Raw genomic sequence first — 25,679 nt, forward strand, 5'->3', positions numbered from 1 at the left:
AATAATAGCCACGTCTTTTTAAATTCAATGTCTATCAAATCTAAATGTTACCGATAAAATTACTGGGAATCCAAGGGAGACCTTTCTCTTGAAAAAGATAATACAAGGACTACTTGTGTAAAGAGTGGAGATTACAGGATAATAGGTAAAAACTCTGATATTTTAAAAACAGGTGATATTCATTTTATAAATTCTATAGCGTATGTACATTTGTTATTTTGCATATAGTGTGAATGAAATATAGATAGAGTGCAACGTAACATATAAATAAAACAATCTTTGTATGATCTATGTTTGTGGAATGGTTGCATTGTCATCTCTCATGTGTGTTTGTCAACAGCCTCGTCGATTATTTTATTTAGTTTCTGATTTTGCCAATCAAGAGCGATGTTATCGAGATGGTTGTCGAAGTCGACCAGATTCCTATACTCCTCTGCCTTCAGCAACGAATACATTGCATCTGTGTGTGCAACATCGTCCTCGTAAATTATACTGCAACGAGAAGAATATTTAATGCCCGAGCAAAACAACTCTATCAAGTTGAATTTCAAGGGTCATGATTTTTCCGCATAATCTTCAAAATATATAATTACTTTGCCATATCCTTTGGCTTCCATTTTCCCTCTACAGATTGCGAAATTCTCAACGGACTCGATCCCATACCTAGAGTCACTTCTCGATTATCCACCTGATAACGGTAAAAACCAATAAAGTTTGTAGAAGTTTGTAAAACGTTTTGACGTGGCGACTGATAAACATACCACTACCAGCAGCGCGTTATTAAAGTTCTCTGCGATTTTGTCTGCTATTCTGTGGGCTGGTCTATCTGTACTGGATGGAGAACATAGAGGTGAGTCAGTACTCAATGCAATGTAAAAAAAGGGATGTTAGTCACAGTAAAAAAAAATATCAAGGTACCTTAAGTCATTTATATTCTCGTTAGCCAGGTAATAACCTGCCAGTATAAGGCCTTTGCTTGCAGCTAACTGGTCCACCTGTTGCAACATTAAATTAACATTACAGGATTATTATTCTTAGCATTTCGAACGGAAACTTTTGCAATAATGAAAAAAGTAGAGCGCGCGCGATCACTCGCTGCGACGTTTCGTCCTTGTGGTATAGATATAGATAGGTTAGGATGGACTGACACGTCCACGTCACACCCCGATTTTCGCGCGCGCCGAGGTACGTGCCCAAGGAGGCGCGACAGCAAGTGCAATTTAGCGAAACGCTTCACCGCGGTAACGAGTATCCGTGAAATATTTACCAAAGTAAGCGCTATTTCCGCCATTGGGGAAACATGTAGGCATATATGGAATAAAGGTATCGCATCCTCGATGTGCAGATCCACCCTGCCGTCCTTGCTCTTTTGTTTGCCGAGCAGCAGGCCATTTATTGCACAATGCGGGTATTTGGCTGCGTGTAAAACGATTTTGCAGTACGCGCGGGGCGAAAAGAAAACATTCGTCATCGTCAAGGGTGCACTGTGCACTGTAAACGCAAGCAGACGCGTCACGCGAGCGCGAGGAGACAGGAGACGGGAGTCGGGAGACCGGAGTGAATCAGTATTGCCAACAGATCGCGAATATCGCGATTGCCAGGGCGGCGAACGTTATGCCTTTTCTCCCTACAAAGCGAACTGGCGGACGCGCAGCAAAAAAATGTTTCTAATTTAAGTTATTTTTTTATAAACGATTCTCGAAGATGTATGTACATACACACATACAGACGGCGTCATTAATGCCTGGTCCCCAAAATTGGATGTGTTTCGGAAACTCACTCTTCGTCTCTTTCTAATGACCGGTGTCCACGATGCAAGAACTTGGTCCAAGTTTTGGTTTAAGCCAATCAACTTGCAGCTCTTACAGAAAAGCAGCAGTTCATTGCATCGTGGACACCGGGCATTAAGGTGCGAATTCATGGGACGCTCGTTTCAGCGTATCGCGAAATCACGTGATTTCGCGCTGACGCTAGCGTCAAGCTGAAAGCTGGATTTTCTCAGCTTTAGCGTCAAAGCCAAAGCAGCGCGAAGACGCCGAAATTTTGACGCTGTTTTCCTTTTCATGAATTTCAATTGACGCCGACGTAACGTGTGGTCATGCGACCTTCTTGCCGCTGAAAATGAGCGTCGAGCGTCAGCATGAAAAGGCACCTTTAGAAAGAGACGAAGAGTGAGTTTCCGCGCGAAACTCTGCTCTAACAGGCTCTAAAGGCTGCAAATTGATTGGCTATCGCACAGTTTTTAGACAATAAGCTTGCAGCTTTTCTGTTAGAGCAGAGTTTACGCATACGTTTATCGTTAGAGAATCGGGGTATTAATGACGCCGTCTCAAAGCAAGACTAATAAAATAACTAAATCTACTACATATTTAATATCAAAGAAAAGACCCCGCACATGATATACTAATGAGAAGAATGTTCGGTAAATTTGTAATATGTTGTAATTCTGTGTCCGATAAAAAGTCTAATATTTCATCAACTTTCCATGATTAGTTTCTGAATTATAGCCTTGAAAATCTCTTTATAAGAAACGCTAGTACGTTTGTTACACGAGATTGCACTCGTGTGTCTGACGCACATATATATTATGTATACATATGATGGTAGGCATCAGAGAATAGCAACTTGTGCAAAAAGGTGTTAACATCGCACAACCGGTGCAATCGGCGTCACTCGATGTACATACATATAACGCGATTATATCCTCCACTCCGGTATAAGAGATTCTAAAAAAGATTATGAGGGACGCGCTGGGGCATCGTTCTCGCGATCGGCGTCCCCCTGATCGCCGGTCATCGCCGCCGCGCACGACGCAGCAACGCCGCAACTCCTCGCTCATTGTGATTTTAATAAGCCTTATGCAAATTACAAATGAAATTGTCAGAGGCAGGCCCGCCGTCCATTCTTCGTCGCTGATAGGGACAATTAGAGGAGCTTTGTCCGGCGACCGAGCGCTGTCCGGCCGGCCGGCAACTTGAGTTCGAACGGGAAAGAGAGAGAGAGAGAGAGTGAGAAGAGGAGAGGACCACCCGCCAACCCCTGATGCTTGTATCCGCTCCCCGGAACGTTCACTTCCGACTCTCGGAATCGCGCGCCGTGTGCCCCATTGTGTGTGTTCGCTACCCGCGATACTCACGAATCGTCGATACAATTAACGCACATCATTGGGTGCGCAGCGTCAAACGCTCATATATATATGTTATCAATTTTAGCTGCTACGAAGACGCAATCGGGTTAATCGCAATTGCGTTATCGGGTTTAAAAGTGAGAAAATAACAGCAACGCGTAAAACAATCTGGACCAGTCGCTGTTAGAGCTCCAATTTAAAGATATACTCGCGGCGAAGGGAACGAACGGGAGATTCGGGGAGATACACCCGTTCTCAGCCGCGAGGAACGAATTCGTTACGCGACGGTTGGCTTGATTCCGCAAGGAAGAAGACGTCAGAACCGCGGCGCGGAATTGTTCTGCCGTATAGTCTGAAAAGAGAGGCAGAGGAAGCGAGAGAAAGATACACGTCCTCCGGAACGCCGGGGCCCAGGAGAATGCGCCAATGAATGGGGGGGGGGGGGGAAGGGAGGGAAGGCAGGTTGGAAATCGAACGGAATCACGGAGGCTGGAGGTCGATGGTTCGGGGGTGGAGATAAGTTTTTACGGTAGGGTTACTAACTTACGGACTCGGCATTGTCGAGTTCCCGCCGACGGGAGGACAATGCGCCTTCGGAACACAATGCTTCACTCTGGAAATCTGAAGGCAGTCTTGACTACCAACCTGCAACCACCCATACCGCCTCCCCATGTGTCCCTCGCCTCCCAACCATCTCTCAATACTCGCTCCTTCGACACACACCCATCCCCCCGATTGCCGACCGCCACCATATCCCGCCGTCCCCCAGCCTCCGTCGTTACTTTCTCATTCTTTCGCTCTTACCCTGCCTCTCGCCCCTCCGCGAAAATCCCCTCTCGCCGCAGCTCCCTCGGCCGTTCGTGGTGAGTGACGATCTTCAAGTTCACGTCCGTAAATCTACGAATTTAAGCGCGGAAGACGCGTGTTTTCGAGACGACAGAAATATCGCTAAAATTTTCCTTTTAAAGACCACGTCGCGTTTTTGTTTTATTTCCCAATCACGGGATATTTCCGATGGAGCATTTTTATTCTATATGAATTCTTGCACTCTTATTGCACAAGCGCACATATATATTCCGCTTATTGTAATACGAAATATAAAAGGCGCGGAAACAACTGTAGCGAACGCGGTAGCGGGGCTCAAAAGAGGCGGGAATAAAACCGAGAAAGAAAGGCGGACATACGAGAGCGTATTTCAATCGCTCTTAGCTTTTCTCTTTAGGCGGGGCTTCGCCGTTTCTTTTGCCCCACAAAAGCCACATTGTTTCGTCCACCGCTCTTCTGCAATGGGACGCAGGTTGAAATGCTTCTGTTCTCGCGTACGCGAGACGGCGGATAGCGCCGGCAATCAGACACGAAACGTAGACGCATCTGCATACGCAGACACTTTTGTCGCTGCGCAATCCTTTCTAACGCATTCCGTTACTTTGTTCTTTATTCAACATTCGTTGTTATTGCTTACAGCATCTGGTGGATACGTTCCTTAACAGTTATCTTCGATTTTATAAATCATAAACGTAGCATTCGAGAGTCTGAAGTTTGAAAAGGAAACGATTCGTCTCTAGAATTCAATTTAATTTGTTATATAGTCTTGCTATGAATGTTTCAAATATTGGCTAAAATTAAATTAATTTTTATTATTACTGCGTAATATTTTCGAATGCTCTCTCAATAAGTTCAACAATTACTTTTGAAATGATAGAAATTAATTAATCTACTTCTAAGTTTTCCTGATAAACATCAATGTGATAAATAATCATTTATTTTCAACGGTATAACTTATAATAACGCGCTGTTAATTCATGAAACATTTTAATTTCTTTTGATGTCTATCTCGGACAGTTGTATTAGATCTCCCACCAGAAATGCTCATCACTTTCCCTCAAAAGGTTTTCTTCTCAGAGAGCGCGTCCCTCTTTTTCTCCCGTTCCTTCCCGCCGTCCTTCTAGCTCTCTTTCTGCCTTTCTTTCTATCTGCTCCTTCTTTTTTGCAATGTCGCTCGCTCGCTCTCTTTCTTAACTCTTTCATCCCCCTCATCTGCCGCCGTTCTCCTCGCGACAACATTCTTTTCAGTATTCACTGTGCAGTTTCTTGTACCGATACTTCCTTCTTTCATCGTTGCGTTATTCAAGCTTTTGATGCCGCGGCGACAAAGCTCTTTACTTCTTTCTGTGAACGAATGAAAGCAAAGAACGTTGGTGATATATATGTAATATATAGATGTATACATGTACTCTATATACATATATAAATAAAAAGTATATAGAATATACATATATATATATAATAATGTAGAAGGTTAACGACAAATAACGAGCATGGAAGTTGTTAAATTCAAAAAGATATATATATATATATATATATATATATATATATATATACTTAATATATACATTTAATATATACATATATAAAATCATCTCGATTACGTGCATATATGAGTACGTGCAGCATGCATTCGCGGTAATAATACAATGCATACACATATGCGAGAAAACGGACACTTGGCCTTAAACTTTCACATACTTTAAATATTTTTCTATTTAAAGAGAGAAAATGTTTGCCATCTTGATGATTGGATTTTCTTGACCGACATTAATTACTTTGCACGTAAAAGAATATAGTGTCAACAGAAATGGTAGTTGCACGCTATCAGTTCACATATCTTGTGCATGCAGATTTCGCGCACAAAGTTAAAATTAATAGCGAACGAATGACTCGAGAAATTTAATGCTATTTACAAGATGATTATAAAGATCCGTATAGGATAAACTTGGGTAAGATGGTCATATTGTCCATACCAGGAAAGATGGTCAACTCATGTTTATTCGATATTTCATATAGCGAGCTAGATTGAAAGAACATAGGTTGGCCATCTTTCTTCTATGGCCATCTTACCCGAGTTTACCCTAATGAACGCGATAAATTTCTTCCGCTCGCTCAAAGGTCACGAATTACCCTTCGTTAAAAAGGTCAAGTTCTTCCCGAGGGAGTAATAACATTGAAAGAAGTTGTCTAATCGAGTATGAAGGACTGTTTCATTATGGCGAATATGAAATCCAATCCAATAGCGATTGAAGATTGCTCTAATTTTCTAATAATACGCAATAATGCATATACCTAAAAATTTCTTCCTTTATAAGTATGACAATTTGTAAGGTTTGAAACTACCTTATTTTATCAAAAAAAAAATACGTGATTTACATTATCATTTTAGAATAAAAACATCGGAAAAAGTATATCCGGCATACGTATTGTAAGTACTCCATTAGAGAAGAAACGGTTTTCGTTTAAAGGGTTTAATGGACGATGGTGACTAATTCGCGAGTGAAGATGCCGCGACAACGGGCAACGGCACGACGCCGCACGCGATATCGGAATACCGGAGTTCGAGAATGACGGATAATGCGGGGGTCGCGGAGGAGAGGAAATGGGAAGTGGCGAAGGAACGGCGCGGCGGGGCGAGGAGGAGCGGCGGATTGGTGGCAAAGGGTGAAGCGGAGAATACAGTGGTGCCCTGTCCACGAGCAACTCGCTCTATTCGCCCGTTCGCTCGCTCGCTCGCCAGCAGCATCATCATAAGACCTCTTTGTCCTCCGGCAATTTCAGCGGCATTGTCACCGTCAACAATGTCCACTTGACATTCTCCTTCTCGCTCCTATACGCATTGTTAGCCCACCCTACCGTTCTCTCTCAATCATAAAGCTCATCGTAGACGGACCCGTTCACGTGGTAGCCCCGCTTTGCCCGTGGATGCACCTTAACCGCCACCCGTTTTGTTATCCAGATGCGCGATGATTAAAAGCGCCTGGAGGTTTGAGGTCATCGGATCTGTTGACTCGACTTGCCTTCTATTAAATGTCGATAGCTGCGTTTTTCCCTTTTATATGAGCGATTCGTTTAATTAAGAAAATGTTGTATATGACGGTATCACGCGAGTGCTTGTAATTATTTCGATAGAATTATTAGGTGGAATTTTATTTCTTGTACATAATTAATTAATGCTTGATTTTAGCTGGATGACAGAGGTGACGTCAGAAAAGCATCTGATCCAGATAAAACAACCTTAGGTGCCTAAATTTTATGACTATTACGATTTCCCAATTCTTTGCCATTGTGTTCGCCACCAATCTTCGTTCTTCTCTTTGTTTCTCGTTGTGACCATTTATCTATTGTCCACATTGTTACACGATAGCATCTCTTTCTTCCTCGTATTCTTTCCGAGCATTGTTTGACAGTGGCTTATACGTTGCTTTCTTTTATTGACGACTCGTACTTATTGCTATAGTTATCTTATTACTAAGTACATTTTTTCGGAAGATCTAAGTGAAAAAGATTTAAACAAAATGACATTTTTATATCTTACCCGATGATAAGATACAAAAGACTTAAATAAACTTTAAAAGAAAGAATTAAAACATCTTCATATGTGTTGTTAAGATAGAAATATGTACATTTCCTATTTCAAGCTGTTTGTACTTGAGACTCGTCAGAATCTGAGACAGGATTATCACAAAAGTCCTAGGATAACAATATCTAAGGATTCGTCGCAAATACGCATAAGCGAGCACCGAGGCTATAGTCGATAGCACAATGTACACCTACACGCGCATGGCCGCGTGTATTTCGTGAAAGTGGACGCGTTTTACTTATGGCACGCATTGTTCTATTGTGCCTGAGAGATGAGCGCATTACTGTCCGTTGTCCCTTTTCCGAGCAACCCCGGGACAATGTCGCGCCGCGCGCCGTCGTTAATCAGGCATCGTTCCTGAACAGCCATAGTAATTCGCGGGGTTTATGCTCGCCTGGACGCAGGCGTTTGTATTTGCAACTTTTGCGAAGAAGCCAGAAAATATGTCGACCATCATCATTTCTTTAAACTTGAAACAGAAACGGAGATTAAACAATTTTTCGTCTCTTATAACTTAAAAATTCAAAAGAGCGAATCGACAAATTTTTTATAGAGAGTTCATAAATATATTCACAAAGAAAGGAACAATTATAATTCATAAAAAAAAAGAAATTTATCTTAGAAGGATGGGGCAAATAATTATTGTTGCAATCGCTGGGAGTAGTCGATATCGATGATGTAAGAGACTCTGTGCTTCTTTCCTGTGCAAGGTAATGGGCAAGATAGCGAAACCATGAGATACTTACTAGCACATAAAAGGAAAAAGAAAAAAAATATCAGGTGAAATAGATATAGAGGAAAGAGAAGAAGAAGAAGAAGAAGAAGAAGAAGAAAAGGGTGAAAAGGGGATCTCGTGCGTGTAAAGCAAGCCGGTGCGTGTGTATTTGTGAACGGTCCAGGGGTAGGAGGTAAAGTGTTCGCGACGAATCTACGGAATGGGGTGGAAGCACAATGCTCCAACAATGACGCTATTGTGGAAACGAATAACACATACTCTTGCGTTTTACTCTGTGCTTCGTCGAGTGTAAGCCGTATAGCTGAATCAAATGAATAAGAGAATACCATCGCTAAGACACAGTTCCGACTGCTGACGTCGAAAGAAGTAGTCTAACATACGAGATGAAAATTATCCGAATGATATACTGATAACGCATTTACCCTTATAATAGCATGCGTGTGAATTCTAAAGTCCGTCCCATCTTTTCATATTATTAGGATAATGTATTTGTATGTAATATTATACATTTATGTCAGTTCTTATTCAATTATATTTTTCTTGCAACGAAATTCTTCTACAAAATTCTCTTTAATTTTGAAATTTTATTTACATGCGCCGTTGTGCATTATAAAAAAAATGTTTCCGAAAAACAAAAAATAAGTTCCGGGGGATTAATTTTTGCGAACGGTTGGAGTGACGGGCTCGATACGACGGGAACAAAAGTGGATCGAGGTGAAAGTGAGAGCACCTAGTTTATCGTGCGCGCATAAATAGCGTGCTTGCAGGATCGTCGAGCCGGCTCCGGCCGAGAATTTGCGTTGTATAGGATGCAAGTAGCGGAGAGCCGATAGAGGGGAATATACGTAGGCAGATTTAATTAGCATGGACGGGCGGAAGCCCTCGGGGGTAGCCGGGGACGGAGCTGGGCAGTTGGAGCGTTAAAGTTAAATGACGGTTGGCGGTTGCTTATTCTTCCCAGCAACTGATGCTTGATAATCTGCAAAATCTCCTTGCCGACTCTCAATTCTGCTCGATAGTTCATTGCCTGTGCGAGCCAATTCCCTGAATGGAACGAGTCACGGGCTGACTACCTTAATTGTAGTGGCTGCGTCTCCTCTCGAGCGCTTCTTTTTTTAATCGTCAGTGTACCGTGTTAGAGTCGTTTCGTCAGGCTCTCGAAAGTTTCGGGAAACGCGCGGAAGGAATTGTTCCGAATGCTTTTGCTCGCCAACATTTTGCATAAATGTACGACTAAATGGCTTCAGGGATGTCAATCTTCTCTCTATAGGTAATTTGACAGCTTTCATAATTACAAGTTATCTAATTATATAAAGAAATCTTATATCATAAAATACACTTTTATAGAAACATGATTACTTGTAAATTGCTTGTTCTTCGCGTTTCGTTAAAATTTGTTGACACGCTATTTTTCTCCCTCTCATAATTTGTTTAAATTTATGATAACCATTATTTATATGCGATCTTGTTTACGCGAGTGACTTGTACACTGTCGCGCGTGGATTTCACGGAACATTCGGTGAAAATAATCGTCAAGTAATCGCGCGAGATCCTACATTATATAACCCATTTTATTTTGTCCCTCTCTTCCTCTCTCTCTTCAGCTCATCTTCATGTCCTCTTCCACTCGTTTCAACCCTCCGACACTCGTCCCGAACACCACGAAACCCCGCACCTCGTCTTTTCCCCGCAATTTTTCCGCCACATTTGCTTTTGTCTCGCGACAACAATGCATCGCCTCTACCGCTATGACATAAAAATATGTGCAGCGATGTATCTCCTTCTCTCTTTCTTTCTTCATCTCCTTTCGTTACTTCTGCGCCGTTTTCTCCCATCCTATTGCTCATCTCCCTATTTCCCGTTTGTCGACACGTCACGGAGAAGGCTCCGCTTTTCGTACGAGATGCAAAAAGTTCAGTCAAAAATAGTGCTACATTTTTATTTTAAAAAGGAAATTTGAGATTTTAATATTTCAATATATTAAAAAGAACAAATAACAAAGCACAATTTTCAAACAAATTATAAAGATATTGCTTGTTATATAAAATTTAATATGATAAACGATAAAAATTGTACATTTCTTATGCAGAGATCGTTTTACGGGCGTTTGGATCGTCCCTTGTTCAATTATATTTATATTTACCCTTGCATGCGTGCAACGCTTTCCTTGTGACATATTCGCGTGTCTCATCCCGACGTTAAAGAGGGTTGAAGGAAATCGGTTTGGGCAGCTCGCGACTACGGGAATATTGTTCGTTGCGCCGGCGCCGTCGAACAATGAGCATGCAAATGATCGGCCGAAGATCGATATCGGCGCGATCAGAATTTTCCTGCGGCTCTCGCGGTACTGAGGGCGCGGGCTTAACTCTCCCTCCCCCCTCTGGTAGACAAAAGGGGGCCGGCGCCGGGGTTGACAATAGCTCGAGCAATAGCTCGATGGCATTACGTATGCAGGCGCAGGGTTCCGCGCTCTTTTCGAATTCGTTGCATTCTGCCTTTGCCTTTCCTCCACAGCCCTCCTCTTTCACGTCCTCTTCCAGTTACGTTCTCCCGGTCTCGCCTCTTCGTTCTGGAGGCCATCTTCACGGATGCGGCCCGCAATTTGCAATCGCCAATTCGGCGGCCAGTTCCTCGCCCTCCAGCCTCTTTTACCTCCTTTTATTGCCTACGCGAGCTCACGTGCGATGTCAATGTATTACTGCGAGCATATCGTTGTGATTTAGACCGCGTAGATCAAAGAATCGAGCTTTCAGCGTTAAAATGCCATTGTCATATGTTTCCTTTGATTTCGCATTTTATCTCCTACCTACTGAGACAGTACGTAGTTGTTAAAGCTTGCCTGAGACTTCAATTTAACATTATAATTTAATATTATATAATAAACACAGAGTCCCCAATTTAAATAATTGAAAGATACGAAAATTCTGTGTTTTTTGAATTATCGCAAAATTGTATATTAAATTTCTTTAAAAGACAAATTTTTTTCGAAAGTTTAAACAAAAAATCTGTATCTATGTTTAATTTGAAATATCACTTGAGTATATGAGCGTATACATATCATACGGGACTTTCTTTCGCCAAAGCCCGGTTTTACGACATCGCAAGCGATAAAATGATATAAAGCATACCGCTCCCTTGTCCACTTGATGCGCGATTCTTTGTCGGCGGCCGCGAAATGCCTCCTTCGGAAAATGCAACGTCAATGGAGGATATCCGAGAGCGTTTCGCTCATAAAGCAATGTGTGACGTAAAGGCGGCTATATAATAAACTGTAAAGTGCTGGCTATAGGCTGGATAAAAAGATACGATCCGGTGAGTAAGACGATTCGTGATGCCATGCGACCGAGGGAAAGGAGAGAGAACGAGAGGATGATCAAACGATGAGAAAGAAGGGATCCAAGAGTGAATTTAGAGTGTTATAATGAACGCGGTTTGTAATCGAAATTACGTAATGAGAGATCAAAAGGGGATAAAGGAAATCAAACGAGTGCTAATATCTCGAACGTTATCGCGCTCGTTCGAGAACACACGTACCGTGGACCGGCTTGATATTTCTATTCCCCGTTTGTTTCCGGCGATTTCCTTCATTATACGATCGGCGAATCGACACGCGCTAATTTATGCAAAATCAATTTGCCAATTAACCCGGGCGCATATCCTCGGTTCATTTGTATTGACGCCTTTTGTACTCGCCACGGAATACACGACTTCTCGTTATACGTTCCCCGCGTATGTACGTCGACCGGGAGGGGGGAGAGCGGAGGGACGAAGGGGGTTTTGGTTGGTTCCTTCGCTCCCGACACGGCATAGGTTTAGTATCGTGGAGTGTGCGCCCCCGGGGCTGTTACGAACTTAATGAAGCTATTTTCCGTTTAATTAGAATTCTACCGTGATCCTTCCATTCTTAGGTGGGTCTCGTGGTTAATCTTTCCGGCCGCGATATTAAGACGCCGAGCGTTCCTTACAAAGCGCGCGCCCGCTAACACAATATCGTCAACTATATTGACTCGGCCTTTATGCACTCGGCGAGCTCGGCGCGAAAAGCGTGCGTACAATGTGCGCGTTATTTATACGCTTGATTTTCGCTTGCCTTTCCTCCGAGTGCACGGAAACCATAAGATTCTTATCTTAACGCGAGTAATCATTAAGTTCTGAATTTTGAGAGTTTCTGAAGTTATCGAGAGACACGGTAGTGTCTTTTTTACGCGAACGCACGAGTTGCAAGTACCCGAGATTTTGAGATCTCAATAATACAAATTACATCGAGAGTCAAACGCTTTACATATATATATTTTTTTTTAATTTTAATTTCGTGATTGTACTAATAGATTATTGGCTGTGCTCTCTGGTCCGCAATATAAATTCATCGTTCAATTTGCCTCAATCAATTAAGTGCCCTCGCCAAAGTATCAAGTTACTGTTCTTAGTAGATCGTCTGCAGTAGCCCTTTATTGAAGAGCTCTCCTCACGATTTATTAACGATAATTTTTTTCGTTACATCCCTGTACGCGCGCACGAACTAATTTCAATTTATACTTACATTTTATGTATAAATAAAGTTTAATTATAACTTTTGAATATGCGTATTGTTTGCCCGACGGTATTTAGAACGCAAAGCGTTCCTGCATTGCTGCTTAAATAAAAAAGTATCAGTTTCACAGAGGGAGGAAGGAAAAAGAGAAAGAGAAAAAAAAAGAGAAAAGAAGAGTATATACATCCCGGTACATATAACTGTGAACTGACCAGGTTTGAATTTGACAGCGGCATAACGAGGCTGAAATATCATGGGAGAATGTCCTTTTGAAAATGTCTTTCTTTGAGATCCACGAAAGAACGTTAATAGTTGATACAAAATCTAGAGAATATCTTGCCTCGAAACGCATTCGAGCTTAAATAAAAGCGAGCTTCGATATAAAACAAAGCTTTGGAAAATTTTGAATTCATACATTGTTTTTGTATCTCAGGCATTTCACCGAAGGTCTCTACCTTTTTTTCTATTTGAAAACCGTTCTTCATTCTTCCAATTCCTTTTTACACACATGGAATGCCCTCGACTTATTCAGTCGACTCGCAGTCGTCTCTGCTTCGCAAGTTAGTTTGTTGGGCGCACGTGGTGCGAGAAAGCTTTGCGTTTTTCTCGCGATTTGTATCGCCGAATCTACAATGAGTGCTCCAGGATGTCGAATTAAGGGTCGGAAACATCGAATCGAGTGTTGGGAGCGTGTCGGTGGTGTGAATATGATGAATAGTATATCGCGGTAGTGGCAAAGTGTCGAATGTCGATTGGCGAGCTTCGTATCTCTCTCGCGATTTTTGTTCGCCAAATCTAAAATGAGTACGAGGGTAAGTGTTGGAAGTGTCAATTGAGTATTATCGAGTCGAATATCAAATGTGACGAAATACCGAAATAGCTATAACGGCCATTACCGCATCCAATGTATACAAAGCATCGGGTAACGCCGAGGGTAACGCAAGTAAGAAAGTTCTGGCGCATACTTCAGTCGCTTCGTCTTTCTCGCAACGGCGAGCTGCGGTAACTCCGCATTTTTCACGATTTCTACTCGCCGAATCTACGACGAGTGCCCAGAATGTCGAATCAAAAGTGTCGGAAACGTTGAATCGAGTGTCGATAGTGTGAAGTCGCGCGTCGGTGGTGCGAAATAGTGTATTGGGAGATGCGAATCGAGTATCGTCGAAGTGCCAAATATCCGGAATAACGGACCCGTTAGGGCCTTGGCACGTAGAAAAACTTAAGCAGTAAAACTTAAGCAGTAAGAAATCAACGCTTAGGGCCGTGCCTTAAGTTCTTGACCGTGCGTGGCTGATTTGCTTATACTGGTTGAGTTTTTACTGCTTAAGTTTTTCTACGTGCCACGGCCTTTATAGTGAGTTTTGTATTTCTCACGATATTTACTCGCCTAATCCGAAATGATCGTGAGAGTACTAAATTAAGTGTTGGAGATGTGTCGATCGAGCGTCGAATATATCAAATGTGACGAAATACCGAAATAGCGAAATATAGCGAACGGCCATTGAATCGAAAGCATCGCGGGTAACGCATCAAGTAAAAAGACTAAAAAGTCCCGCCGCACGGCGCACGGCGCACACTTCAGTCGCTCCGTCTCTCTCGTAACGGTCGGCGGCAAGTCGCGGCGTAGCTCCGCGTTTTTCGCGATTTGTACTCGCCGAATCTAAAAGAAATGCCCCGGATGTCGGATCAAGTGTCGGAAACGTCGAATCGAGTGCCGGTAGCGTTGAAATCGCGTGTCGGTGTCGGTGGTGTGAAATAGCTCGTTGGCGAGCCTCGTATATCTCTCGCGATTTTTGCTCGCCGAATCTGAGGCGAGTTCGAGAACGTCGAATTAAGGGTCCGCGGTGATCAATCGAGAGTGTCGAGCGCATCGAAACGAGTATCGGACGTGTCGAAGCGCCGAATAGCGGAGTAGCCGTTATGGAGTCCGCGGTTTGAAGCATCGGGTGACGCGCATTAAGGACGGTTAGGACGCGCCGCATACTTCAGTCCACTTCAGTCGCCTCGTCCCTCCCGCAACGGTCGGCAGCTCCGCGCTTCTCGCGGTCTGTATCCGCCGCGATCCGATTAATCGTCGCGAGCATCGGATCAAGTATCGGGAATACGGGAGCGCCGCGGAGTCGTGTGTCGAAAGTGTCGAAATTAAGTGTCGCGGGTCGCGAGTGTCGAAGTGCCGAGGTGTTGGACGATTCGGGAATTTTTTCACGCCTTCGACGTACGCGGTACGTCGCGGCGTCGCGGCGTCGTTACAGTCCAGCCCCCGAATTTGGTCGCGGAACGAGCCGAGGTCAGATGAAACATTTTTCAGCGACGGGCTTTTATTGTTCTCTTTCCCACATACACCTACATATCGAGTCATAAATACGCGTATAAACTTCTATGTATGTGAAATCGGGACGCCGCGCGCCGCGCCGCTTTTCGGTTAGTATTCCGCGAACATAGCCGCGTTAACGCGCCGCTCGCGCCCGGCGCCTGGGCGGCGGAGTGGGGGGGATCGCGCGGGACGGGCAGTGGTGGGGCGGCGTGCAACCGTCCGACCGTTCAGTCCCATGCTGCTGTGCGACGTGTGCGGGTGTGCTCGCGGGGTCTCGCGCCTCGCTCGGCTCCGACTTGTTGCGAGTGACGTTTTCGTTTTTTCACGGACAAGAGTGACGCCGCCGCCAGTGTGCGATATCGAAGATCGAGAGCACCGCTCGTGTCGCGTTGCCGTTCTCGCAGTTCGATATACGCGATCGTCAACTGACGTTTCTTGTGCCCGGCTCCGAGTTTCCTCCTCGCTTCGTGCGATCGTAGTTTCGTCGCGCTCGTGATTTCGTTGAATTGAGATGTCGTTGTTACTCCACGCGAGATGAGATTTGACGTAAAACGTCACGCGGCAGATCCCAGGGTGATCGTAGGTTAATTGATTTAATATTTCCGTACGTTGTGTGTGTGTGTCGAATGATCCGCAGTTCTTGTTGCTTCGTGGTTTTGTCGATTTCGCGGCGCAATTCAAATATCAATACGATCTATGTGAATCCAGTATATACATGTGTATTTTTTTAAATATACGGTAAAAGCGCGTTGAGACAATTTCCAGCTGCACTTTTGAACGATTCGGTTAATCGCGGTTATAGAACAGCTGATAATAATAGACCCGGTCGTTAATTTATGAATTTATAAATGAATTACATTTATCTTGAAATCACAAAATTAATTTTTTCTTAATTTTGTCGCTAACGCACATTCATGTACCGCTTTTTGTTTTCGTAGTTTGAATGAATTTCCATTTCAATTCGAGGCGAGCCCCCGCTGACGTTTATATAGCTAGGCCGAGATGCAGCGTTTCGCGTTACCGAGTGCGACGGAAGCGAGAGCGTGGAAGACGGACGGTAAGGAGCCGCGGAGATTCGGAGTCGGCCGCGGCCTCCGGCCGTTTCGCCGAACGCGCCGCGCGCGCGGATCGTCGCACGCACGCCGCGAGTTGTCCGGGGACGTGGTCCGATGATTTAGAGAATCTCGCGTGTGAGTGACGCGGTGACGCGCGGACAATGCGCGGAATTTCGGTTTTGAATTTTGCGCGACGATCGTGACAGCGCGTCACGCGCCCGAGGCCGTTGCTGGATGTAGTGCCGCGGGTTGCAATGACGTTTGGCTTTGACTTTGAGTGGTCGTTAGAGTGGTCGGTATCTCTGTCGCACCTCTACCTACCTACCTACCTATTCGGATTGGGGGGGGGGGGAGATCTGATTTATGTTGCGCCGGGTTGTGCCATCGCCGAAATTCTCCCTTGCCGCCCCCGTCATCGCCGAGTGCCGAGTGCCGAGTGCCGAGTGCCGACCTGGTTTCGTCGCTGGAGCACGGAGGTGAGTACCCTGTTGTAATTGCCGGCGTCTCTTCGGACGCGGGCGCCGCCGTGTGCGCTCGATTCTTAATTCGCCCGATGCCGCGTTGATTACGAGCGATTTCTCAAAAGTTGTCTGTTAAAAAACGCAACGCGATAGATAAACGTAACTTTTCATTCTTTTCATATGTCTTTCGATTTGCTTAACTGACTTTTGTCACGTACACGTGACTCCTAAATGCATTTCACGTGTAGTGATAATTTTTAACTTATTTCTTATTTAGTCTATCCAGGCACGTTAATATTATAATTAATAATTATCACAGCCGAAGACGTACGAATCGAGAGTTTGAGTGCATCTCGGAAAAATAACAATTTTGCATGTAGTTACATCGATCGATGATTGTTTTTTTTTTTTCAAGAATAATGCGATAGTACTTACTGTACATCTATATATTTTGTGTAATAATTCAACAGGATGGTACAATAGAAAAAAAATATTTAAAAACTCTGAAGATAAAAAATGTATAAAATATATTAAAATATACACATATATTAAATTACAAATAAAATTCAGTCCTATTGAATTATAAATTGTAAATCGTCTGAAAAATGAATCTAAAGATTCTAAAGTAATATAATAATCTTTTAGGACAATTTTAAATAGGTAGGGTAGAATGACGAAAAAATTGCTTTGTAGTCAATATGTATCGTTTAATTTTTATTCTCTAGTCTACTTAAAAATGAAAATTGACTTGAATACGCGTTAAATAAAACTGACGTTATGCGTTAGAATAAACGAATTTCATTTAAAAGGACTTTAATATCAACAATGGGTGTACCCCTCCATAAAGTATCCCTTCGCCCGCCCCATTGATAAGTCTAGAGTTAATATTATGCATATGACGCGTTATTGGGCCCCTCGCCGGCCTATTTCAAGTCCCAGTTTAAGAGCAACCAATACATCGAGGGGTTCGCGGGAGGGGGGGGGGAGGGGTAGGGCGCCTTGGGTGAAGCCTGAACGATAGAGAGAGGGTGCGTCGAGGGTACGGAGGGCTGAAAATGGGGAGGAGATCGCCGTACGCCAGGGGTTGGTAACATAAAAGGCCAGCAATCCCTGTTCCACGCAGGCTTCGATTGTTTCGGGCAAGCAGCGTTCATTTGTTTTTCTTCGCGCTCTTCGTTCTCCCACCTTCGGCCACGATTCTTTACGCGAATCCTCTCTTCTCTCTTCCGCGCACACGTGCCGCCTATTCTCGACAGACCGACTGGGATTGACGCCACGTCGTCGCCTGCTCACTTGGTTTTTTTGCGTGCACAGCTCCTATCGAATCGACAGATCTCGTGTATCTCAGGAATTTGTAAACTACTCGATAAACACAGCTGTGGCTTCGCTCGATGCTTTTTTCAGTGTTGTCTTGTGGTGATCTCCGATAAATTATAACGGGGATAATACCGATTATAACGAGGATCATAAGAATTATTCTGAATTACGTACTTGTGTAAAAGTATAAGTTGAGTAAAATTAATACGTTGTATTTAGTGATATTTTTTATAAATAATACATTAGATATTATGTATAGGATATTGTACCATATATGTATAGGTATTAGATAGGGTAAAAGATATTTGTGATGTGTAGTGTGGGCTTAATTTTATTTTCAAAATTATAGTAATTTTTGCATAAGCTAGAGATTAAAGGACTTGAATGATCGCAAATGATAACGATACTTTAACGAACTGAGAAGAAATCCATTCATGTGTCATTATGTCGCGACAGCCACCTGCGCACGTGGCGAAACTCGCGGTCATCACCGACGCTTTTATAGCTGCTCCGGCTCGTGCTTCGGGATACGGTAAACTCCGCGGAAAGAATACGTCATTCTTAATTCTAATCGATCGTGGTTACGTTGCTGCGAGACTTTCGAACAGCAGGAATACGTGTGTTACGGAACCGTTAATTAATTTTGGGTGGTGTAGGTAACAGACCGAAACTCAGGGCGATCATTTCAATAATGAAATCGACAAGAATGACGCACACCGGTTGGTCAATTAAACGGTGTCATCTGCAACCGTGAAATTTCGAGCGGCTGACAGCTGACAGACGCGAAACGATACGCTCCAATTTTCTCATCCGTGAGCAATGTGGCAATGCGATACGGATGACTGCCAATTAATAAGACCAACACGTGTTGAACATTTTATTCTCGCGATTTCAGACCATCTTCTACTAGCTTTTTTCATCTTCGCGTCGCGTTTCACGATTTTATATGTAAATAACACAGTGTAATTTTATTTTATTTCATCAGAAAGGGAGATTCGGAATCTCCTTTTTTGCAATCGCCGCCACTTGGAATCTCTTCTTCGCGCGGGGGCTTCCAGTATCTCGTATTCTAGAATCTCTCGTGTTATTCGTCTATAATAGGAACACACGGCGAGTCTCCTTGGCGACACTCGTGCGATCGGCTCGAAGCTCGTTGCGGCGATTACTATATCGGCAAATCTGCCGAGCGTGGAGCGGCTCGAGATATTCGCGCACAATAGCCGCCGTAGTTATCAGGCATGCACATGCAGATGTAATTCAGCAAGCAGATCGAGCAGCGACTCATTAGCCGCGATTCAGATTCTTGCCGCGCGGCGCGAGCTCCTTTTCCCGAGCGCCTTCGAGTTCGGGCCCCGTGTAGCGTATACGGCGCGCTTTTCTCTGTGTGTCTTTCTCTCTCTCTATTCCTCTTTCTCTCGATCGATTCCTCGACGTTCTGAATCGACGGCGCGCGCGAAGCACACGGGGTACGCGATGTCCCTCTCTCTCTCTCTCTCTTTCTCTTTCTCTCCCTCTCTCCCTTTCTCTCCGGCGGGTGCCGGCGGCGAGCGAAGCGGGCGGGCATATACGGAATAAATCGTGGCTTCGTTACACGCGACTCGAAGGCGGCAAACAAATAGGGTTAATTCCACGTGCGCCCGGTAGCCTGAATACGTCGTTTCCGAATGGAGGTAATTCCGGTGACAATGTGGCCTTTGATTTCATAGAACCGCACGGTCGAACGACCACCTCCTTCCTCCTCCTCCTTCTCCTCCTCCTCCTCCTCCGCGTATTTCCAACTCCCTCTTTGCGATACTCGCTCCCTCCCCCCCCCGCCTGCCCGTTCTCCTCCTTCTCGCCCTCCTCGCCCCTTCGCCCTTCGACCGCTCTCTCCGCGAAAACCCTGTTTCATCCTCTGCGCGCGCTCTCTGCAGCGAATATACATATAATAAAGTAAAGCCAGCCACCACTGCCGGCTCCGACCAACCCGGGCGAAAAGACTTTATTCAGTAACTAGCGATTCATACGAAATCGCGAATCCATTTCTGCTTGGCTTCACTCTCCGCGCTCTCCTCCGCTGGCCCTCTCTCTCTCTCTCTCTCCTCCCTCTCCCCCGCATCTCAGCCAACGACGTTCTCGTTCGCCTTGCTCGCGGCCGGAAGTCGCGAATGGCGAACTTTGAATAGTCCATACTTTTGCCGGCTACACTGCCTCGAGGGTGTAGATAGCGATCTTATCAGGATTGACGTTCCGTCGAGGTTCTTTCGCGATACAATCTTTTGATAAAGGAAAAAAAAACAATGTTTTATTAGATACGGTAAAAATGATCAGCTCGTACAACTTTGTTATATCTTGCGAAAATCGTGAAGACTTGTTTACGTCGAGTGCGAGAAGTCGCGAAGCTCTCGGAAATGGATCGCGTACGTTTGAAGGGTGAACTCGGAACAAATCGTCTCGCGGGGAAAATGGGCTAACGCTTTCTCCTTAATGCGAGTGAAACTGTATCGCGCTCGGTGGCAAATCTGCGTATTATGCGAACACGGCGTTGCATTAGGGAATTTCGATGCTTATTGATGAGGGCTATCACACACACACACACACACACACACACACACACGCATACAAGACGAGAATATTTTTGCAACGAGGTGAGAGTGCCCCGATATTTTCACATCGAAGCACTTTTCGCCCGTGTTTCGTGGAGTAACATTCTAAAAACGTGTGGGACTCCCGCGATTTTTTTTTCTAGTCGTACATCTTATTTTCACTTCATTAGAAGATATTATCAGCATTCACGGCGCGCGACGTGATAACTTTTCTTTTTTAACGCGAGCATTCATATGATAATCGCACACGCGTCTTAATGACGAGCATCGGTTATTAACATTCCGCATCTGGTTTTTCTCGCCGCGGGGCGTCTTGAGAAAATTTTCAAAGGCTTTCCGAGGCGTTCGCATTACCTCAGTATGTAGACGATAAAGAGGGTGACGGGCGAGGGGAGGTGAGGACGAACGTTGTGCTAAAGCGGGAAGAACGTGAAGTCAAGGGAAGAGTTTTCGCCGCATTCGGTACTTCTCCAGAGCTTGGAAATATTTCCGAGGATTCAGCGAGTTTATTAAGGCTATTCAGAGCGCCTCTGCTTCTGAGACAGCATTGTGGATACAATTTAGTCTTATTCATCCCTTCGCGGATGTCTAAATATTTTCAACCCTCGCCCAGCCTCCCGTTTCTTCTCACCCTCCCTCTCTCTCTCCCTCCGCCTCCTCTCTTTCTTTCTTTCTTTCTCTCTCTCTTGCTCGCTCGCTCTTTCTCTCTGTGCAATTCTAAGTTCTACAGAGCTTACCCCTAGTTGTAACATTTTATCTCGCTCTAATGGCGATGTATTCGTGCCATGACAACCCGCAATTTTATACACTCCAATCGGTTACACAATTCAACTACAATAACCGGTTGCGATCTTGCCACTTAGTTTTCCTTTCTCGTCACATGTTCAATAGGATTAAAGAAGCAAATTTGCATTTAATTATAGCCATCGAGGATATATTTCAAAAATGTTTCAATATTGTTACGAATTTTCTAGAAAAGTGGAAGAAAAGAATCAGTTTTTTTTCTCGGATGAATATACTAGATATTCAATAAAAAGTGATGCCGCGGCACGTTTCTCATCCTGCCTCAGGGTGAAATTAATTTTCGCTCCTCTTTCCCCTGTCTCAGACAATTTTTTCGGCATTAAACGATTCTTTCTGAAGGTAGTCACGGCTGTCGGCGGTCCATTGTTATGGTGGATAACGTGTTATGTAAAGCAGGTTCCGGAGCATTATTCTGCTAGTAATCTTGCCTTTTATTTCTTTAGTCTTTACGGAATAGTTTCGTAAGTATGGGATGACAATTAAAGAAAACGGATTAGCTTTATCATCTCGATGGGCTAATTTATAGCTTTGTTCTATTGTTTATGATGTTAAACGTTTTTAGCAGTGGTGCATTTGTATCTGTTAAAAATCGTGCGCGCACAGAAATTTTTTTTCTCTTGATATGATAAAATTTTGAAAATGTAAGGCTGTATAGTTTAACCTGTAGAGGACGGAAAGCCTATTTTTAGGCTCCACGGGGGTCGTTTATTTTTTGTAGTATAACACTAACATACCTATATATGGAAGTTATAAATAAAAATCATAAAAATTTATGAAAAATACTTACCAGTCCTCCAAAGGTTAAGAGATACAAACACAAAGAAGATAAAAAAAGAGATTATTTTAAAATTTTTAAAATAATCTCTTTTATTTTCTTTGTGTTTATATCTCTTAACCTTTAGAGGACTGGCAAGTTTTTTTCATGAATCTCTTTTTTTATCTTTTTTTGTGTTTATATTTTTTTGTATTTTTTATATTTTAAGGAAGCAATTTCTCGTGTAAAAATATTTTTTTAATTATCTTTATTTCTTATTTCGTGATTGACTCTTCCATAGACCTTTTTTATCGTGGTCTCTTTTTATCTTAGACTTTCTTCCTAAACGGAATTGTTTCGTCCATTTCTTTCGTAATAGGAAATCTCCATAAACAACATTCGGCTATTCTTCAGTTTTTGGTAGATATTACCTTTTTTGTTTAAAATTTAATCACTGGTCGATACTTTTAAATAGGATTTTAAATAATTTCAAAATTTACTCCGGCTATGCATGTTAAGTTGACAATGTCTCAGATTCCAATGAAATTTTTACCTGAACTTGAAACGTGAAGGCTCAACTGATTCAATTCAAGTTAGCTAGTCAATCAAAATGATACCGGTTGTTCAAACGTGGTCATGTCAAGATTGGAAACTTGAATTTTATGACGTGCGTACTTAATGCGCGCACGCGCGCGCGTATGAAGGAAATATATCTAACAATAAAAGAAATAAGTTTTTACCGATTAAACAAAGTTTCTTAAATTACATTTATGTTAGTATAAAACGGGGCACGCGCGTGGAAATACCCGAAGGACGACAGAAGTCGACTTCTCTCTCTCTCTCTCTCTCTCTCTCTCTCTCTCTCTCTCTCTCTCTCTCTCTCTCCCTCTCCTCTCTTGTCTCATTTGAGGAGGAGTTCTGACGATCTCGCCGCTCTTTGAGTCACTCTCGCTTTGCGCATTGTTTACAGAGTGATGAGTCTTCACACTGGCGCGAGCGCGCCTCTGCCTTCTTCCTTTCTATCAGTCTCTCTCGGTCTCATTTCATTCCATTCTTCCGCGTTCCCGTCATTGTTCCGTCTTTCCTTTTATATGGAATAAAGTATCAAGCGGCTGGGCACAATGTACCCCTGTCTTTCTGGGTTCCCTTTATCTCTTTCTTTCTTCATCATCCGCCGCCCACGCGCCTTTTGCGAAATCTTTGCAACCTATCGTCTTTACCTCTCGCTTCGACGCAAAGTCGTCTCTTCGCGTCACCAATCACTTTATATCTATCAAACGCTAGATTAAAAATGTTATTTTGATCAATTCGACGTCGGCGACAATTTGGTCTTCGTTGAATTGGACCAGATTTGTGTTGGTTTCCAATTATATTTTCCTTAAAGTTTTGTTATTTTCATATATATTTACATTAAATTTATTTCTGAAATTATTTGTATTTTACTCAACAGATGCAGATTGTGATTCGTGTACATAAGGGTAGAGCCATTCCGTCTTTTTTAACTGGTACACAAAATTGCCAATACAATCGTGCCTATCATCTCGTTTAATAGCTCTGCTGAGTAAGGCTCTATAGCGTAGCGTAAAAACGTGGGACTGCATTTTTGACTCATCCCAAGGGATGATTCGACTGAATTTACCGCGGGGGGAGGATGCGAAGGATTAGAGCGAAGGGTTCGTGCGACCACCGCAGTAATAAAAGTCAAAATTGATCGATGTAAATGAGAAACAATACTTCGGTATTGATTATTCTTTTGACATCTTTTAATTTTTATCAAAAGGCTAAATTGATACGATTAAAATATTTGGGTAATTTGAGAAAAATTTACAGTATATTGCAGCATTTACTATTGACTATTGAGTAGGTATTATTCTAACTATAATAGCTTATAGAATTAATATTAATACAGTATATTGTATGATATTAATACGTAATTATTTTAATCCGTAAATGTTTGTTGAAAACAAAGGAAATGTGTCATTAGCTGTCGCATTGACTGTAGATTAAGGATGAATTCGGGACGGTTTTTGAAAAATGAAAAATGATTCTTTTTCTGGTTCGCGATCTGATAATAGAATCTGTTGCATATTTTACGTTTCGCGCTACTTGCTTTGACCATCGTGATAACTCGCCGCCACAAAGTGGGTGACTTGTCGGGTTTTTTACATGCTACCGTCAATGACTTCCCCTGGCATTATTGGCGCCGTCGCCGCCGCCGCCGCTGCCGCCGCCGCCGCTGCCGCTGACCCGTGGGTGGACGAGGGTGGTCCCCGCCATGAATAACCAAGTATAAAGAATCGCGGAAAAGAGAAGGCACGAGGTTGGCGGTGGCAGCGGGAGAAAGGTGGCGGCTGGGCATCGCGAAGAAAGAGAGAGAGAGAGAGAGAGAGAGGAAGAAAGACGAAGTCTAAAGAGACCGACGCACACGATGCCGGGGCGCCCGTGCCGGTACATTCACGTACACGCCGCCGCGTGACGTCACCGCATTGTTAAACGAGCAAGCATTGTAGTCACTATTGTGAGTCTCCGCCATTATTCTAAGACAATCGTCCAACACAATGAGACCTATACGGGAGGATGAGTAGAGAATCCTCTCTCCTTCTCTCTCTCTATTTCTTTCTCGTTCTCGCTCTTTCAGTTCCACCGCCCGTCTTCCTCCTTCTTCATATGTTTTTCCTACTTGTGAATAAAGTTTTGTGGTGTCATGCCGGGTGAGCTGGGGCACGTGCGTTTTTATCGCGAGTTCTGTAGACAAATAGAAGAAAGAAGTAGTGTCGGACCCGACACTGATTCATGGAGGAATCACGACCATTAGGATGCATACTCCGAAATTTTAATTCCGTAGTTTCGTGAACTCGACGTTTGAGATATCTGTCTTCGAGAAAATATCGAAGTAGTAGGGAGGATTGAAGAAATAACGAAACTTTATAGACTTAGAGATAGACACCACCAGTGATTGACTTTAACTTTTACTCGTGGTCTCGCCAATCCGGGTAAAGTCAATGTCATGTAAGTTTCGATCGCTAACCTCGCGATCAGCACTTTCCTTCCCTTCCTAGTTCGCGCGTACGGCGGAAGGGCGGGCGGCAGGGGGAAAGAGCGCCTTTCGAAGCCGGTTTTATCATCGAACGATCGTTCTTCCGAATAATCGCGAACGTGCCTAACGATCGTGGACGGGGTTTCGCGCACACGAGACACGCCACCTTGCGATCGGTCACAAAACAGCGACACAATAACCGGGCCGCAACAATGCCGGGCGACAATGCAGGCACCACCAACACAGCCGCGAACCGAATCTATTGTCTGTACTTCTCTTGTTCTCCTTTCATCCCCTGCACTTCCACGACGAGGCGCACAGGGCACCGGCGGTGAAGAACCTGGAGGGGTAGCGGATGGGGGTGGAAGGCGAATCTGTGATGTGGCGACCTTCGTAGGACGACTTTGCTTAAGCTGCGCAAGAGTTGTTCCACCCTGTTCGTAGGAATCGGTTGCTGTAGAAGAATCTCTTCTCAATTAACTTTCATACTTCATAAAGTTATTTAGAAAATACCGTTTCGGTCAATTTATATAAATGAATGTCAATT

General features: G+C 43.7%; 2 protein-coding genes across 13 annotated transcripts in view; one reads left to right on the forward strand and one right to left on the reverse strand.

The window, feature by feature from the left end:
* Positions 1-158: 158 nt before the first annotated feature.
* Emc8-9 (ER membrane protein complex subunit 8/9) lies at positions 159-1,554 on the reverse strand. Its single transcript, XM_077401010.1, has 5 exons — positions 1,268-1,554; positions 919-995; positions 762-831; positions 594-688; positions 159-492 (listed from the first exon to the last, which is right to left on the reverse strand). The coding sequence occupies exons 1-5, from the start codon at positions 1,469-1,471 to the stop codon at positions 321-323; spliced, it is 618 nt and encodes a 205-aa protein (XP_077257136.1). The 5' UTR covers positions 1,472-1,554; the 3' UTR covers positions 159-320.
* A 12,877-nt stretch (positions 1,555-14,431) lies between these two features.
* Positions 14,432-25,679, forward strand: part of Soxn (SRY-box transcription factor soxNeuro) — a 280,350-nt gene continuing 269,102 nt past the window's right edge. For 2 of the 12 annotated variants that reach the window (XR_013256101.1, XR_013256099.1), the window contains exons 1-2: positions 14,434-15,702; positions 16,058-16,650. The gene's annotated coding sequence lies outside the window, so the exon portion shown is untranslated. Of the gene's footprint in view, positions 15,724-16,057; positions 16,651-25,679 lie in introns of all 12 variants that reach the window. The other 10 variants (XR_013256103.1, XR_013256102.1, XR_013256108.1 and 7 more) reach the window with 10 other exon arrangements.

Source organism: Temnothorax americanus, unplaced genomic scaffold (assembly GCF_048541705.1).
Source record: "Temnothorax americanus isolate GAGA-0224 unplaced genomic scaffold, ASM4854170v1 Scaffold14, whole genome shotgun sequence".
In the NCBI taxonomy this organism is placed as follows: Eukaryota; Metazoa; Arthropoda; class Insecta; order Hymenoptera; family Formicidae; genus Temnothorax; species Temnothorax americanus.

Coding starts and splice junctions, on each gene's coding strand:
- Emc8-9 (XM_077401010.1), bottom strand. CDS start 1,471: ATGACGAATGTTTTCTTTTCGCCCCGCGCGTACTGCAAAATCGTTTTA. Junction 996..1,267: donor CGGAAATAGCGCTTACTTTG/GTAAATATTTCA, acceptor ATGTTGCAACAG/GTGGACCAGTTAGCTGCAAG. Junction 832..918: donor GAGAATATAAATGACTTAAG/GTACCTTGATAT, acceptor TTCTCCATCCAG/TACAGATAGACCAGCCCACA.